This window comes from Saimiri boliviensis, chromosome 5 (genome assembly GCF_048565385.1).
Source record: "Saimiri boliviensis isolate mSaiBol1 chromosome 5, mSaiBol1.pri, whole genome shotgun sequence".
Classification (NCBI taxonomy): Eukaryota; Metazoa; Chordata; class Mammalia; order Primates; family Cebidae; genus Saimiri; species Saimiri boliviensis.
The window spans coordinates 116,027,786-116,047,164 of NC_133453.1; the positions used below are offsets into that span (position 1 = coordinate 116,027,786).

At 38.1% G+C, this 19,379-nt stretch overlaps 1 protein-coding gene across 5 annotated transcripts in view; it reads right to left on the minus strand.

Annotated features, from left to right (window-relative positions):
* Positions 1-19,379, minus strand: part of EPB41L5 (erythrocyte membrane protein band 4.1 like 5) — a 135,345-nt gene that overhangs the window by 93,484 nt on the left and 22,482 nt on the right. For all 5 annotated transcript variants that reach the window (XM_039479952.2, XM_074399848.1, XM_074399847.1 and 2 more), the window contains one exon: positions 16,251-16,355. In XM_039479952.2, coding sequence (XP_039335886.1) covers positions 16,251-16,355 — 105 coding nt within the window. The remainder of the gene's footprint in view (positions 1-16,250; positions 16,356-19,379) is intronic.

A 19,379-nucleotide genomic window follows, 5' to 3' on the forward strand; every position in this document is an offset into this window, starting at 1 on the left:
AATGAGTTAGGGAGGAGTCCTTCTTTTTCTATTTGGAATTGCTTCAGAAGGAATGGTACCAGCTCCTCTTTGTACCTCTGGTAGAATTTGGCTGTGAATCTGACTGATCCTGGGCTTTTTTTGATTAGTAGGCTATTAATTACTACCTCAGTTTCATAACTTGTTATTGGTCTATTCAGGAACTTGACTTATTCCTGGTTTAGTCTTGGGAGGGTGTATGTGTCCAGGAATTTATCCATTTCTTCTAAATTATCGATTTTATTTGCATAGAGGTGTTTATAGTATTCTCTGATGGTTCATTTGTATTTCTGTGAGATGAGTGGTGATTTCTGTGCATTTTATGAGGAGTGTTTTACTTCCAATTATGTGGTCAATTTGAGAATAAGTGTGATGTGGTGCTGAGAAGACTGTATATTCTGTTGACTTGGGGGTGGACAGTTCTGTAGATGTCTATTACATCTGCTTGGTCCAGAGCTGACTTCAAGTCCTGAATATCCTTGCTAATTTTCTGTCTCATTGATCTAACGCTGACAGTGGAGTGTTAAATCTCCCACTATTATTGTATAGGAGTCTAAGTGTCTCTGTAGGTGTCTAAGAACTTGCTTTATTAATCTGGGTGCTCCCGTATTGGATATATGTATATTTAGAACGATTAGCTCTTCTTGTTGCATTGATTCTTGTGCCACTGTGTGATGCGCTTCTTTGTCTTTTTTTGATCTTTGTTGGTTTATTGTTGCATTGATCCCTGTACCACTGTTTAATACCCTTCTTTTGTCTTTTTTTGATCTTTGTTGGTTTAAAGTCTTTTTTAACAGAGACTGGGATTACAACCCCTGCCTTTTTTTTTTTTTTTTTTTTTTTTGCTTTCCATTTGCTTGGTAAAACTTTCTCCATCCCTTTGCTTTGAGCCTGTGTGTGTCTTTGCATGTGAGATGGGTCTCCTTAATACAGCACACCAATGGGTCTTGACTCTTTATCCCATTTGCCAGTCAGCGTCTTTTAAATGGGGCATTTAGCCCATTTACATTTAAGGTTAATATTGTTATGTCTGAATTTGATCCTGTCATTATGATGCTAGCTGGTTATTTTACCTGTTAGTGGCAGTTTCTTCATAGTGTTGATGGTCTTTACAATTTGATATGTTTTTTTTCAGTAGCTGGTACTGGTTTTCCTTTCCATATTTAGTGCTTCCTTCCAGACCTCTTGTAAGGCAGGCCAGGTGGTGACAAAATCTCCCAACATTTGCTTGTCTGTAAAGGATTTTATTTCTCCTTTGCTAATGAAGCTTAGGCTGGATATGAAATTCTGGGTTGAAAATTCTTTAAGAATATCGAATATTTTCCCCCACTCTCTTCTGGCTTATAGGGTTTCTGCAGGGAGATCTGCTGTTAGTCTTATGGGCTTCCCTTTGTGGTTAACCTAACCTTTCTTTCTGGCTGCCCTTAACATTTTTTCCTTCATTTTAACCTTGGTGAATCTGATGATTATGTGTCTTGAGGTTGCCTTTCTTGAGGAGTATCTTAGTGGTGTTTTCTGTATTTCCTGAATTTGAATGCTAGCCTGCCTTGCTAGGTTGGGGAAGTTCTCCTGGATAGTATCCTAGAGTATTTTCCAATTGCGTTCAGTTCTCCCCGTTACTTTCAGATACACCAATTAAACATGTTTGGTCTTTTCACACAGTCCCATATTTCTTGGAGGCTTTGTTCATTCCTTCTCATTCTTTTTTATCTAATCTTGTCTTCAAGCTTTATTTCATTAAGTTGATCTTCAATCTCTCATATCCTTTCTTCTGCTTGATCATTTTGGCTACTGATATTTGTATAAGTTTCATGAAGTTCTCCTGCTGTGTTTTTCAGCTCCATCAGGCCATTTATGCTCTTCTCTAAACTGGTTATTCTGGTTAGCAATTCTCTAACTTTTTTTCAAGATTCTTAGCTTTCCGGCATTGGGTTAGAACATGCTCCTTTAGCTTGGAAGAGTTTGTTACTACCCACCTTCTGAAGACTACTTCTGTCAATTTGTCAAACTCATTCTCCATCCAGTTTAGTTCCCTTGCTGGTGAGGAGTTATGATCCTTTGCAGGAGAAGATGGGTTCCGGATTTTGAAATTTTCAGCCTTTTTACACTGGTTTTTCCTCATCTTTGTGAATTTACCTGCCTTTGATGTTGTGACCTTTGAATGGGGTTTCTGTGTGGACGTCCCTTTTGTTGATGTTGATGCTATTCCTTTCTGTTTGTTAGTTTTCCTTATAACAGGCCCTTCTGCTGCAGGTTTGCTGGAGGTCCACTCCAGACCCTGTTTGCCTGTATTACCAGCAGAGGTTGCAGAACAGCAAAGGCTGCTGCCTGTTCCTTCCTCTGGAAGTTTTGTCCCAGAGGGGCACCTGCCAGATACCAGCCAAAGCTCTCCTATATGAGGTGTCTCCCAGTCAGCAGGCATGGGAATCAGGGGCCCATTTGAAGAGGCAGTCTGTCCCATAGCAGAACTCAAGCACAGTGCTGGGAGATCCACTGCTCTCTTCAGAGCCAGCAGACAGGAACATTTAAGTCTGCTGAAGCTGCGCCCACAGCCGCCCCTTCCCCCAGGTGCTCTGTCCCAGGGAGACAGGAGTTTGATCTATTAAGCCCCTGACTGGGGCTGCTGCCTTTCTTTCAGAGATGCCCTGCCCAGAGAGACGGAATCTAGCTTTGCCAAGCTGCGGTGGGCTCTGCCCAGTCCCAACTCCCTAGAGGCTTTGTTTATACTTTGAGGGGAAAACCACCTACTCAAGCCTCAGTAATGGCAGATATCCTTCCCCCACGAGGCTCGGGTGTCCCAGGTCGATTTCAGACTGCTGTGCTGGCAGCAAGAATTTCAAGCCAGTAGATGTTAGCTTGCTGGGCTCTGTGGGAGTGGGATTTGCTAAGATAGACCACTTGGCTCCCTGGCTTTAGTCCCCTTTCCAGGGGAATGAATGGTTCTGTCTTGCTGGCATTCCAGGCACCACTGGCATATGAAAAAAAAAATTCCTGCAGCTAGCTCAGTGTCTGCCCAAACGGCCATCCACTTTTGTGCTTAAAACCCAGGGCCCTGGTAGCGTAGGTACTGAGGGAACCTCCTGGGGTTCGGGTTGCAAAAACCGTGGGAAAAAACATAGTATCTGGGCCAGAGTGCACCATTCCTCATGGCACAGTCCCTCATGGCTTCCCTTGGCTAGGAGAAGGAGTTCCCTGACCCCTTGCACTTCCTGCTTCAGCTTGCCCTCCTTGGGCTGCACTCACTGTCTAACCAGTCCCAATGAGATGAGCCAGGTACCTCAGTTGGAAATGCAGAAATCACTTGTCTTCTGGATTGATGTCACTAGGAGCTGCAGACCAGAGTTGTTCCTATTCAGCCATCTTGCCAGCCACCACATGACTTCTGAAAACATTTCCTCTGCTCTCTTAGTAAGAAGGATGACATTCTAAATTTTGCCCTCATTTCCCTCACTATTACCAAATAAATGACTCTTGCAAAACTGTTAAAATTAGAGAGAAAAATATCCCCATATTCCAGTGTCTGGTTCATTCTTATAATTAAATGTAAAATTTATTAGCATATGAGAACCAAAAATTAGGTGAAACAATGTCCCTCAAATTTTATAAAACAGACCCTACTCAGAGGTAGTACTCTTTAAAAAAGAACCTTCAGGGTAAAATTAGATCTTTCTCATAAGCAAGGTCCTACCTATTAAATAAAGCAGTCTTTGTCCCACAAATAAAATATGTTAACACTGGGACTATGAGACTTCTGGGTTTCAAAGAGGAATAGCCTTTTACATAACCTCTTTATCTAAAATGTCCATGACACAAACACACCTAAAACCTTTTCCAGGTAATTCCAGTGATAAATCATTCCCAGCTCACTTCTCATCATTAATTCCTTTATGCTTCCAAGTCCTAACAGTGACAGGATGCACACATCCAACTAAGACATACGTGACTATGTTCTCTCCAGCATGCTTTCAATTCCAAGCACTCTAAAGGAGGACATCATAATGTGCTAACTAGTTCACAGAGCTGAGGAATTCAATTTCAGAAATACAGATAGGCAGAGTGGGTAAACAAAGCTGCATTGTAACTGTTTACTTTTCTTGCCAATTATTTGCCTAGCTTTTTCTCTCCATTCTCCAAGATCCAAAAGTGCAATTCACAGAACTATCAGTGTGCCAGCAAAATACCTTATTATGTTTAAATAAAATGTTCAGTAAATATTTTTTAAAATGCTATGCAGTATTTTCTCAAGATTTCAAGTGTGTGGGCTACTTTGCCATCTTTCATCGTTTAATAAATTCAGTTGGACATCCACTTTTAAGCCTATTTCAATCTAGCAAGCTTTAATCTTTCACTCTAGCAAATGCTGTTTTAAACATCCTTCCATTAACAAAACACTAGGCCTGCCAGCAGGCAGAAAACAATTCAATTTTCTATCAGAAGAAAATAGTTCAACCTAGAACAGCAAACAGTTCATCCATCACTGCCCAGCCCAGAAATCCAATATCCAAATATCCCAGACTTAACTGACACAAATACCTACTACAGCCTGATGCAAATCATATACTGAGTAAGAGAAAAAACTAGTTTTCATGCCCTAGATTTTCTTCCCAGAACCACGAAACTGGGAGTTGCCCTATCTTCCATGGCTGGTCACCTGGGGACTATTTCATGTAGCCTCTCATACTCCACACTGAGTACAAATGAGCACAACCCTTCCATGAAGCAATTTGACTAGACAGCAGTTGAAGTCTCAAAAATAACTGTGTGTCTTCAACCCTGCAATTCTACATCTAGAAATCATCATGGATGTGTGTAGATTTACCAACAAGATATTACTCAAAGAAAGTTAGGACAACCTATGCATCTAAACAGAGTGAATTGTTAAAGTATTTTAATATAATAGAGCACCATATATCCATGAAAAATAATGAAAGCAAATACTTAAGCATTTGAAAAATTACTTATATTGTTAAATTTTATAATATCTTATAAGATATTAGAAATTGTCAAGATATACAAATTTGTATTATATAATACATATTTTCATTCACAGAGATAATCAGTAATAATAATGTAAGATATTATCTCTTGGCTCATTGAGATAGCTAGTGATTTTTTTCTTCTTTGTGCTTTCCTATATCATCTACTTACTCTATAATGAACACATATTACTTAAGGAAATATTCATGAACCCCTTTTATTTTAATGTTTTACATAGGTAATATATTCATACAGTTTAATTTTTTGGTAATAATAAAAACTATATAGTTAACAGTTCCCCCCAGTCTCTGCCCCTCATTACCCACCCCCATAACACATGCAGCCCTCCTCCCCAAGGTGTTATTCGTTTCTCTTGATTCTTTCCAGTCTCCTCAAACAGGAAAGAAAACAATTTTTCAAGTGTGTGAGTATGTGCACACACATATGTTGGTAAAGAACATTATCAGTGGACTGAAAATAGACTAAATATAAATTTTGACAGAATAAATTTTCAGGGAAATAAGAAGAAAACATTTTTTAAAAAACAGAACACTATTTCGACCGGGCGTGGTGGCTCACACCTATAATCCCAGCTTTGGCAGGCCGAGGGAGGCAGATCATGAGGTGAAGAGATCAAGACCATCCTGGCCAACATAGTGAAACCCCATTCTCTACTGAAATACAAAAATTAGCTGGGCGTGGTGGCACACACTTGTAGTCCCAGCTACTTCGGAGGCTGAGGCAGAATAATTGATTGAACCTGGGAGGTGGAGGTTGCAGTGAGCCGAGATCGCAGCACTGCCCTCCAGCCTGGCACCTGGTGACAGAGGGAGACTCTGTCTCCAAAAAAACAAAACAAAACAAAACACTATTTCAAGAACAATCTCAGCTGGGTGCACTGGCTCATGTCTGTAATTCCAGCACTTTGGGAGGCCAAAGCAGGTGGATCACTTGAGGTCAGGAGTTTGAGACCAGACTGACCAACATAGTGAAACCCCATCTCTACTAAAAATACAAAAATTAGCCAGATGTGGTGGTGGACGCCTGTAATCCAGCTACTCGGGAGGCTGAGGCAGGAGAATCGCTTGAACCTAGCAGGAGAAAGTTGAGTGAGCTGAGATTGCGCCACTGCACTCCATCCTGGGTCATAGAGCGAGTAAGACTCCATCTCAAAAAAAAAGAGAACAATCTAAAGTCTTTCTTAGACAGTTATAACTTAAAGTTATCCCTGTTTAAAACTATTTAGGACTAGTCTCACAAATATACCTTTCTACTCTAATTTGTCCTTACTATCCTACTAAGAAGTGAATTAAACACAATCACCACACACAGTGGCTCATGCTTATAATAATCCCAGCTACTCAGGAGGCAAAGGCAGGGGCATGATTTGAGGCCAAGAGTTTGAGACCAGCCCGGGCAACACAGTAAGACCTATCTCTAAAAAAAAAAAAAAAAATTCTAATTAGCTGAGCATGGTTGCATGTGCCTACAGTCCCCCACTTATTTGAAAGGCTGAATTAAGAGGGCTGCTTGAGTCCAGGAGTTTGAGATTGCAAGGGAACTATGATGGTACCATGGCACTCCAGCCTGGGTGATAGTACAAGACCCCATCTCTAAAACATAAGTACATAAATAAATATAAAATCACTCCAGTGAGAAAAAGGATCATAGTTTCTTACAAGCAGGCATTTTCGTTTCTTTTCTACTTGTATGTAATAGTTTCTAATACCTGCACTCCTTAAGACAACCCAAAACTCAGATAAAGCATCAAACACATTTTTAAAGTGAGATTTAGGAGCTGTGGGAGTTCTGGGTGATGTTGTTCTGGTAAAGGTCTGAGTTCATGTTTGGATATTCTCAAGTCTGTTTTCTCTCATCTCCTCCACATTCCAAGACCGGGGACTGGAAAATTTAGGCCTCAGAGACAGGCACTGATAGCATTTTCCTTGAATCAGGGTCTTTAGGAGTTTATATAACACTAGAGGATAAAAGTGAAAGCACACAGATATACGTTACTAATACGATTCTCTTTCCTCGCTGTACCTTAAAAAGGAGAGAACTTCCCTTCTAGTTTCCTACTTTTAAAGTTTAGTTAATAAAGAGATACCAAAGAATGTGGAAAGCCACATTTCTTTCCATCCTATTGAACTAGGAATGGAAGAACAATTATCTACTTGTATCTTAAAATATAAATAATATGTAACCACAAACATAACAGCCATAAGTAAACCAAACAAAGAATTACCTAGGGAGCTTCCATAAACACTAACATACACATACCCTCATCCCAGACCCTATAATCAAACATGGTCTGTAAAGAATTCTTCAAATGAATAACTCCTGCCTTCTAACCACCTAACTTACATGCCTCTCATAAAGAAATGTACCACCACTACTCTTGCTCAAAGAGCAAAGAGCTTACAGTAGAGAGATGTCAACCATCTTTCAAACCAATTGCCTCTGCAAAAACTATTTGTGTGTAGAGGCTTATGCTCTGAATTAAAGAATTACTTTAAAACAAATCTTTACATTTTGAATAATCTCAACAAAATGTTAAAAATCTACACTAAGGAAAGAGAGGATGAATATGTTGCATTACTGTGTTCTAACTGAAAACACTTCAATTTGATCTAGATTCCACTATAAAATTCCTAAGTAACTACTTTTTGTGAGTTAATAGTCTGTATTATAAGACATTGCAAATGAAGACCTAGTCAATAAAGTATATCTTCTACTGTGCCTTTCTGCATATTATTAGTATGCTTTAAGGATTTTTTTAACCTTTATTTTAGGTTCAAGGGTGCATGTGCATGTTTGTTATACAGGTAAATTACATATCATGGGGGTTTGGTATACAGGTTATTTTGCTACCTAGGTAATATGGCAGTTTTTCATGCATTATTTAGGTCATATATTTACTTTCTAGAGATAAAATACATGACCTATTTTGAAAATAAACTTTAAAAAGGGAGACAGTTTGCTATCAAAATTGCATAGGAGCTCAGCAAAAAAAAAGTGTTTATGATAGGAAAAAAAGTGTTTCCCTAAGCCTTTATTAAGAAAGACTATATTACCACAAAAATCTTTGTTCAGTTATACAATGAGATTTAATAACAAAGTTGTACCAACAGTAAAAAAGAAAAAAAGAAAAAAAAGAGATTATAGGTGTTTGACAGCATAAATGTCTTAAAGATTTAAAGAGACAAACTCACAAACTTACACCATTATCCATCTTCCTTTAAGCTATTGCTAAAGAAAAGTTTACTAAACTGGAGAATTCATAGTTGGGCTTCAGGGATATCTGAATTACTATTATATAGACAAAATGTTACGTGTATGTGCATTTTTCTAGGGAAAGAGTCCATAAATTTCATCATAACTCTAGGTTTAAGATCATCACTGGACTATACAAAAGGGTATTAAGTTTAGATTTTAAAATAGACAATGGGGTAGTATTCTGCAGTCCACTAAAACAAGATGACCATATATTCTGGTTTACCAGAATGATACTGGCTTGTGCCTACTATCCCAACCCCCCATTCATTAAGTTCATTTTCACTCTCTAAAGTGGCCTAGTTGAAAAACAGACAAAACAAACAAACAAACAGAAAACACAGGTGTGGTGGCTCACACCTGTAATCCCAGCACTTTGCAAGGCTGAGGAGGATCATTTGCATCCAGAAGTTCAAGACCAGTCTGGGCAACATAGTGAGCCCCCATCTCTACAAAAACATTAGCCAGGCGTGGTGCATGCCTATAGTCCCAGGTACTCGGGAGGCTGAGATGGGAGGATTGCTTGAGCCTTGGGAGATTGAGGCTGCAGTGAGCCATGATGGTGCCACTGCATTCTAGCCTGTGTTGACAGAGTGAGACCCTGTTTCAAAACGGAAAGAAAAGAAAATCTGAACACACCTGTAACAAGTAAAGTCAATGAGTCAATAATCAAAAACTTCCCACAAACAAAAGCCCAGAACCAGATGGTTTCAATGATGACTTCTACCAAATGTTGAAAGAATTAACACGAATCCTTCACAGGATTTAAAAAAAAAAAATACAAGAGGAGGGATGGTTTTCCCACCTCGTTCTATAAGATCAGCATTACCCTGACACCCAATCGAGAAAAAAATATCACAAGAAAACTACAGACTAATATCCTTTATAAATACACATACCAAAATAATCACCAAATACTGGCAAACCAAACCAAGCAACATATAGAAAGGATTATGTGGCCAGGTGTGGTGGCTCACACCTGTAATCCCAACACTTTAGGAGGCTGAGGCAAGAGGATCGCTTGCGTACAGGAGTTCAAGGCCAGCCTGGCCAATGTGGTGAAACCCCATCTCTACTAAAAATATAAAAACTAGCTGGGCACAGTGGCGTGTGCCTATAGACCCAAGTACTTGGGAGGCTGAGGTAGGAGAATCCCTTGAACAGGAAGGCGGAGGCTATAGTGAGCTGAGATCACGCCATTGCACTCCAGCTTGGGCAACAGAGGGAGATTCCGTCTCAAAAAAAAAAAAAAAAAAAAAGGATTAGAAACGATGACTAAGTGGAATTTATCCCAGAAACACAAGGTTGGTTCAACATTTAAAAAAAAAAAGAAAAATCAATCAACATACCACATACCATATAAACAGATTTTTTTTTTTAAATCCCACATTATCCTCTCAATAGATGTAGAAAAAGCAATTGACAAAACCCAACGACCTTTCATTATCATTATAAAAGCACCAAGGAACTAGAAATAGAAAAGACCTTCCCTCAACCTGATAAAGGACATCTGTAAGATTCCCACATCATACTTGATGGTAGAAGACTGAAGATTTTCCCCACTAAGATCAGGCATATGTCAAGGGTGTACATTCCCACTGCTTCTATTCAACATTTTACTGAAGGTTCTAGCCAGGGCACTTAGGCAATAAAAGAAAAAAAAAAAAAGACAAGACATCCAGATTCTAAAGGAAGACATAAAACTGTCTTTCTGCAGATGACATGATCTCATAAATAAAAGCACATTAAAACTATAAACAAGTTCAACAAGACTGCAGGATACAAGATAAATACACAAAAATTGGTTGCAGTTCTATACACTAACAATGAACAATCCAAAAATGAAATTATAAAAACAAATTCATTTAAAATAATATCAAAGGAATAAAATGCTTTGGAATAAATTTAACCAAGGAAGTAAAACTTCTATAAACAAACTACAAAACATTGTTTTAAGAAATTAAAAACCTAATACATAGATATTCCATGTTCACAGACCAGAAGACTTTACATTGTTAAATTGGCAATATTCCCCAAATTGATATACAGATTCAATGCAATCCGTACCAAAATTCCAACTGCTTTTTTTGCATAAATGGATAAGCCGACCCTAAGATTTATATGGAAATGAAAGGGACCCAGAATAACCAAAGCAATACTGAAAAAAGAGAGCTGGAGAATTCACACTTCCCAATTTGAAGACTTACTATGAAGTTACCATAATCAAGATACTGTGGTACTGGCATAAGGATCAAAAGAAAGATCAATGGAACAGAATAGAGAATCCAGAAATAAACCCACATATATATAGTAAATAGATTTCCAACAAGCATGCAAAGACCCTTTAACGGGAAAAGAATAGTCATTTTAATAAGTGGTATTAGGATCACTGGATATTTACATGCTAGAGAATAAAGCAAGGGCCAGGAGTGGTAGCTCATGCCTGTAATCCCAGCACTCTCGGAGGCTGAGGTAGGTGGATCACCTGAGGTTGGAAATCCGAGACCAGCCTGACAAACATGGAGAAACACTGTGAAAATACAAAATTAGCCAGGCATGGTGGTGCATGCCTATAATCCCAGCTACTTGCGAGGCTGAGGCAGGAGAATCACTTGAGCCCCGGGAGGCATAGGTTGTGGTCAGCCAAGACTGTGCCATTTGTACTCCAGCCTTGGCAACAAGAGCAAAACTCCATCTCAATTAAAAAAAAAAAAAAGAATAAAGCTGGACCCCAACTTCATAACATACACAAAAACTAACTCTAAATGGATCAGAGACTTAATTTTGAGAGCTAAAACTATAAAACTTTTACAAGAAAACATGCAAATCATTGTGACCTCAGAGTAGGCAATGATTTCATAGACACAACATGAACAGCATAAGCAACCAAAGTAAGTAAACTGGATTTCATCAGAATGTAAAACTTTTGTGCAAAGGACACTACCAAGAAAGTGAAAAGTGGGAGAAAAAATTTGCAAATACATCTGACAAGGGCTTAGTACCCAGAAAATATAAAGAACTTTTACAACTCAACAGCAAAACGGCAAATAAATAACCATTTTAAAAAACAGGCAAAGGATCTGAATAGACATTTTTCTAAAAAAGATACCCAAATGGCAAATAAGCACATGAAAAGATGCTCAACATCGTTAGTCATTAGGAAAACGCAAATCAAAACCACAATGAGACACCATTTCATACCAACTAGGATGGCTGGACCAAAAAGAAGGGAACTAACAAGTTGGCAAGGGTGTGGAGAAACAGGAACCCTCATACAATACTGGTGGGAGTGCAGAATGGTGCCGTCCCTGGAAGTTTGGCACAAGCATCCTCCCACCTGAGCCTCCCAAGTAGATGGAACTACAGGGATGCAACAGCATACCTGGCTAATTTTTGTTATGTTGTAGAGACAGGGTTTTGCCATGTTGCCCAGGCTGGTCTCGAACTCCTGGGCTCAAGTGATCCACCCACCTCGGCCTCCCAAAGTGCTGGGATTATAGACCATCATGCCCTACCTTTAGAGCAGCATTATTCATAACCGCCAAATAGTAGAAATATTCCAAATGTCTACCAACACATGAGTAAATAAAATGTGATACATTCATACAATAGAATATTATTCAGCAATAAAAAGGAATCAAGTACTAAGATATGCTACAACATGGATGAACTATGAAAACCTTATGCTAAGTACACTGCCATATTCTAAAGGCCACCTATTACATAATTCCATTCAAATGAAATTTTCAAAATAGGCAAATCCATAGACAGTGTTTGCCAGAGGACATGAGGAGGGGAAAATGGGGAATGCCTGGTAATGTGTAAGAGGGTTTCTTTGGGGGGTGATGAAAATGTTCTAGAATTAGTGATGATGGTTGCACAGTTTTAATATACTGAAAACTCTGCATTGTACAATCTAAAATGGTGAACTTTATGGTATGTAAATTACATATCATTTTTTAAAAAGTAGCCTACTTTACGGAAAAAAAATCAGTCATGCTAACTAAAATCAACTCCTTCTTTTACTTAAGCATGCTTCTCTCTTCTCTTTAAGCCTCCTACTCCAAACCAAATCTCTGAGGTAACAACTGTTCAATACTATTGTCAAAGGAGTGCTTTATATACCCGTGTATTTGTAAGGTGACAAGTTTCACAATTCTTTCCCTTTTCCAAATAATTCAGTCCAACCAAGATCAAAGAACCAGCAGAAAAAATAAAATAAAAAATAATAACTCAGTCCAGAAATAATTAAGTGGTCTGAGCAAGACCAGCATCTACACAGGGAGAGGCTAGAGACTGGTTCCATACATGCTGAGTGATCAAAAAAGTAAACCTACTGGTGATAATCATAGCCTGGTTTCTGTAGTAGACGAGAATCACAAACATGGAAAGAGAAAAAAACTACAAGTTCTGTAGCGTTAGACTGGAATATCAATTATTTATGGGTGTTGAAGTCATGGTATTTTTTTTCTATTTTATATATATATAATATTCATATATAATATATACATATATAAAATATATACATATAAATGTAAACACATATTTATAGAAGTCTTATTTCCTTGGCTGTATTGAGTTATGAAGTGTGCTTGCTTACAGAAAACATACACTAAAAAATTCAGGTGTGATGGGACATCTTTATAACTCTATCCCAGAAAAATGGTTATTTACACTATCTTTGCAACTTTCTGTAAATGTGAGTTTGTTTCAACTATGAAATATGTGTACGTGAACATAGAATGACCCAGTCTAATAAAAAGTAAACAATTTAAAAAATGGAACTCAGATTAGATGTCTATATAAGAAAAGTGAACTTTGGCCTCACTGATTTACTAATTTTGGTTATCTCCATGATGACTCCATAATTCTTTAGTCATAGATGTTATGGGCTAATCTACAGTAACCCATATACTAAAATTTGGCACATTAATTTTACATATATGGACATGCCATATGCTGAAGGTGAAATCAACATGTAATTCCTTGGTCACTTTTTATGCTCCCCACCACCCCATTTTGGTTTCGTTTTACCCTGAGGTTGAATAAGTCCACACAACAAGCTGATTCTTTGTTTGCTTATGTCATGAGACTATCATGGAATCAGGTGAATTAGAACTTGAAAAGTTTAGCTTATCTAAAGTTCATTTTTAATATATTTACCAATTGTTCTTCCAGTTCAACTCATAATTTAGAGTATTTTAGTGAAGCAAAAATAAAATGAAGTAAAAGCAGGCCTGCAAGTTTAATTTTAATGCCTAAGTTTCTGATTATTGGAAGGAATAAACTAGAACTAAAGAGGAGGGATTAAATATCCCAATCCTAGCTTTACCAAAAATTTATTATTATGATAAGAAAGGCACTATATGCGTATCAAATGAGAAAAAATATCAATATGGAATTCGGAAATTGCAGATATTAGCAAAGAGCTAATAATACAACTTAGTAATGACTGCGTGCTTCTTCCTACAATTACTTAAAATATTAAGTACCTCAAACCTAAATGAGGCATACTTTTGCCTTTTTTTCCCTCATACTGCCTCAAAAAACAGGAAGTCATAAATTGTTTATCCTTAATATCATCTATTTATTCATCTAATTGTAAGACTTTATTGTTATTCTGGAAGTGAAAGCTGAATTATATTAAAATTAACAGGCAACCAAACCTTTATCAAACTAAATGGAAGTACAGAATTAAATTCAACAAATGTTTTGTGTGTCTACTACCTGCTGGACAGAGGTACGTACGACTCATTCTCTACCATTAGTGAATTTAGTCCATTAGTGAATTTAGTCTAATGAAACAGAATTAAGAACATTAGAAAGAAAAATAAAAGAAACATCCCCCACACTAACATGACCAAGAGACCAGAAACTCTAAAACTATGAAAAACAGCTTCACAATTTTTTCATGTATATGCTATGCATGTCCATATATCTTTTTTTTAAGAGACAGGCAGGGTCTTGCCTTGTTCTGTTACTCAGATTAGAGTGCAGTAGCACAGTCATAGCTGACTGCAACCTTCAACTCCTGGGCTCAAGTGATCCTCCATCTCCCAAGTAGCTAGGACTAAAGGCATGTACACCATGCCTAGCTAATTTTTTATTTTTATTTTTTTAGACAGGGTCTTACAATATTGCCCAGGCTGGTCTCAAACTCATGGCCTCAAGTAATCCTCCCTCCTCAGCCTTCCAAAGTGCTGGATTATAGGCATGAGCCACTGCTCCTGGCCCAGATTTTTTTAAACATAGAAAAATTCAATTACATTGCTTTGTAATCCTTTATGACTATTTCTACCACTCTGTATCAATTAGTATATTAACACTTAAAGATTACCATTTTGGTTTGTTTTAGAAATAGGGTCTCACTTTGTCACCCAGGTTGAAAGTACAATGGTGCAATCACAGCGCATTGCAGCCTCCAACTCCAGATTCCTGGCCTCAAGGGGTCCTTCTGCCTCAGTCAGCCTCCCAGCTAGCAGGAACTACAGGCATGCACCACCACACCTGGTTATTTATTTTTTTTTTTAATAAAATTCTTTTTTTTTTTTGAGACAGGGTCTCACTCTGTTGCCCAAGCTGGAGTGCAGTGGCACAATCTTGGCTGACTGCAACCTCTGCCTCCTGGGTTCAAGCAATTCTCCCACCTTAGCCTCCCAAGTAGCTGGGACTACAGGAACATGCCACCATGCCTGGCTAATGCTTGGTATTTTTAGTAGAGACAGGGTTTTGCCTTGTTGGCCAGGCTGGTCCTGACCTTAAATAATCCTCCCACCTCAGATTCCCAAAGTGCTGGGATTATAAGCATGAACCACCACGCACAGCCAAAAATCACCATTTTTAAGAAGCTACATAGTATTAATTGCAACAATGTGCCAAAATCTGCCTAACAAACAACGTGTTGCCAAATGCTCATGGTTACTTAATTTGGTGGCATGATGGGGAGGACTGTCAGGAAAAAACGACAGCTAAAATTATTAACAGCTGTAAACTTAGCCCAGATGCTTTATAAAGCCAGCTAGGAGTTCCTCTCCAAACACACACACACACACGCACGCGCGCACATGCACACGCACGCACCCCAAATTTCTAGAAAAAAGGCTTAACGTCATGTTACCCTTATCATCTGTGGTCAGTCTCTTCCTCTGCCTGCTACTGTCCAGGCCTTAGTATTAATTTTATCCTAAAGTATTTGTAGTAACTTTTCCTGACTTCTATCTCTGCTCATTCCAAATCCTACATATCTCTACATAAAACTTCCTGAAGGAAAATATAACCTCCCTGCTTGAAGACTACCTAATCACAATTATTTGAGAGTAAATATTGTCAAATTTAGTATTTAATACTTTGGACAATCAATTTGAATGACATAACCACTAAACCACCTCCCAATGTTTTCATCTGCTACTTTCTTTCAAACATCCTCCAGTAAAATTCTAATAATCAGTTATCTGAACAGTCTCCAACTTTCTACTCTATTATCTATGCTGTTCTCTCATCAGAAATGCACATCAAAGTGCCACTATTTATAGATACAGAATCACAGATCTGAAAGGGAACATAGAGATATCCTAGTTTACTCACCTTAATTTGCAAAGTAAAAATAACTACCATTTATGCAAGAGCCCACAAAACCCCCATTCTAGCATTCTTTCCATTACACAGTGCTTCTCAAATTCCTATGTGCCCAACAATCAAGTCAATAGTTATTAAAAAGCAAACAAAGATTCTAGAGCCCCATCCTCAAAAATTTTGTTCTTGTAATTCAAGTTAGGACCAGAACTCACATTTTTTTTTTAACAAGTACTTCAGGTGACGCTAAAGCAAGGTAGGGGGTGCGGGGAGTGTCAAAGCTTTGTATCACAGGAAATAACACATCAAGAATATACTGAATATATCAAGAATATAGCAATCAATATATCATCTGAAATTTCTCATTTCTTCCCCTTATGCTAAAACATCCAAATAAAACAGTTACTCACTGCTACTTGTGCTGAATCCATAAATCTCAGACCAAAATAGTCGCTTTCAATAAGGTCCAGGTGGTACATAATCTGATCAAACAACTCTTGTCCTTTGGCTTTTTTCTGAAATGGCAAGAAAATAAGTAAATCATTAAGTGGCTTATAAGATCAACACTCCTAAACAAAAGATGGTTTTAGTTATACAAGATCTCTTGAAGAAAGGAGGATCTGCAATACCAAAAGTATTACTATATAGCAGATAATGGATAAGACATTATAGTTTTCTAGTAAACCACTTAAGGACAAAAACAATTTTGTGATCTATATGTTCTCCTAGAGAGTTACTTCCAATCAACCAACAAAAATTACCTTTGAGATACAAATATTTGTGTGTGTAAGGATAAATTCCTGTGTTGTCATCAATTTTTAGAGTCCCTACTTTAAAAGGGCCATAATGTCACCAGAAAAAGAAAACACTAAAAAAAGAAAGACGACTTTAGTAGAAAGTATGTCAAACTACACTTGCAAACAGATTTTAGAGAAGAGACAGAAACTAGAATTATCAGTGAAGGCTTGATGGAAAAGAATCAGTCAGACTGGAAGAGAACGTAAGGTAAGAAATAATAAAACTGGGAGGTAGGAGGGAATATGAGATCATAAGATCTCATAACTACTGTGATGATACAGAAGACACCAAATAAGAGCTTAATAAATAGCTAAGAAACTTTGTATGGAAAAAGCCATTCTCAAAGTGTGGTCTCAAGATCACCGAGGATTTCCAAGGCCCTTTCAAAAGATTCGCAAGGTCCTAGGCTTCTCATACCTGAAACAAAATAACACTTTGCAAGGCAGTGAACATAGAAGCAGATAAGAGAACCCAACTAGCTTTTTTTTTTTATTTTTTTTTATTTTTTTTATTTAAGAGATGGGGTTTCACCATGTTGGTCAGACTGATCTCGAACTCCTGACCCCAGGTGATCCACCCATCTTAGCCTCCCAAAGTGCTGGGATTACAGGCATAAGTTGCCTCGCCTGGCCTAGAACCCAAGTACCTTCTATTAAGCCAGACATGAAACAGATTTGCAGCCAGGCACAGTGGCTCACACCTGTAATCCCAGCACTTTGGGAGGCTGAGGCAGGTGGATCACCTGACGTCAGGAGTTCAAGACCAGACTGACAAACATGGAGAAACCTCCATCTTTACTAAAAATACAAAATTAGCCAGACATTGTGGTGCATGCCTGTAATCCCAGCTGCTCAGGAGGCTGAGGCAGGTGAATTGCTTGAACACAGGAGGCAGAGGTTGTAGTGAGCCAAGATCATGCCATTGGGCAACAAGAGTGAAACTCAGTCTCAAAAATACAAAAAAACAAAAAACAGATTTGCAAAGCAAATGTGCTTAAAACAATGAAACTCTTCTAGGCTCTTTGTTGTTTTGGAAAATAGTTACTTTTACAACACGCTTTATATTATGTTAACACACAAGGGGTATGTTGTTGCTATATTAATAGATGTTAATCAATTATTGATCAGTTAATCAATAAATATTTTTAAATTTTTTGTTTTAATTTCTAATATTGTAACTATTGGTAGATATAATCCACATAAGCAAAAGCATTGTTGGGATCCGCAATTTTCATAATTGCTCATCCATGCTCCTTCCATGTGTAGAATTCTAAATTGTGATTTATGGTATCTGCTGTTAAAAAATGAACATATAGGCCGGGCGCGGTGGCTCAAGCCTGTAATCCCAGCACTTTGGGAGGCCGAGGCGGGTGGATCACGAGGTCGAGAGATCGAGACCATCCTAGTCAACATGGTGAAACCCCGTCTCTACTAAAAAAAAATACAAAAAACTAGCTGGGCATGGTGGCGTGTGCCTGTAGTCCCAGCTACTCAGGAGGCTGAGGCAGGAGAATTGCCTGAACCCAGGAGGTGGAGGGTGCGGTGAGCCGAGATTGTGCCATTGCACTCCAGCCTGGATAACAAGAGCGAAACTCCATCTCAAAAAAAAAAAAAAAAAAAAGAACATATAGTTGGATTGTTTATATCAATCTCTGCCTTTTAACTGACAAGTTTATTTCAACCTGTCCTTTGCTTTTTCTATGCTTCTTTTAAAATCTTTTCTTTTTTCTTTTTCTTTTTCTTTTTTTTTTTTTTGAGACGGAGTTTCACTCTTGTTACCCAGGCTGGAGTGCAATGGCGCGATCTCGGCTCACCACAACCTCCGCCTCCTGGGTTCAGGCAATTCTCCTGCCTCAGCCTCCTGAGGAGCTGGGATTACAGGCACACGCCACCATGCCCAGCTAATTTTTTGCACCTTTAGTAGAGACGGGGTTTCACCATGTTGACCAGGATGGTCTCGATCTCTTGACCTCGTGATCCACCCGCCTCGGCCTCCCAAAGTGTTGGGATTACAGGCTTGAGCCACCGTGCCCAGCCAAATCTTTTCTTTTAGATAAGTAAATTCATCATCTATATTTCCTTTTATCAAGACAAGAACTCTACCATGCCCTCATGTCCTCTAATCTCTCCTCCACTCAATTCCCATCAAGTTTTACAGATATACTTCTATTTTTTTCTTTATTCTTAGCTAAATTTTTAAAGACAACAACTTCTACTTGGGTATTTCAACACCTTTAAATTTATACGTCTTACATGTGTACATTACATGTCTTGTAGCATCTGCTGGATTTGCAAATACTCGACTCATTTGTGTTCCTTCTCCAAATATGTTTCCCATGTGGGTTTTGTACAGCTTATCTTCTCAGGCCTTGGCCTTTCCATATTTTGGAATATTTTTACCATCCCCTCACATTTGAATGACAGTTGTATGGATAGAAATGTCGAGGATCATAGTTTCTTTCAATACTTTCTATAATACTAAAAAAAAAATTATTCCATTATCTTGAGTCAACACTGCTATTGATAAGTATGATGTCAATCTCATTTTTGTTCCTTTGTAATGTTACTTATGCACCTTTAGACTCTTCTCTAATAGTCTTTAATTTCACTGTACTGTGTACAGGTGGGAGTTTTTCTTAATTATATTGTATTCTATATGGTCCTCTTCAATCTGAGATCTTTCAGCTTTCTTTAATTCTAGACATCAATCTCTATTCTGTTTTCTCAAATATTTCTCCTTTG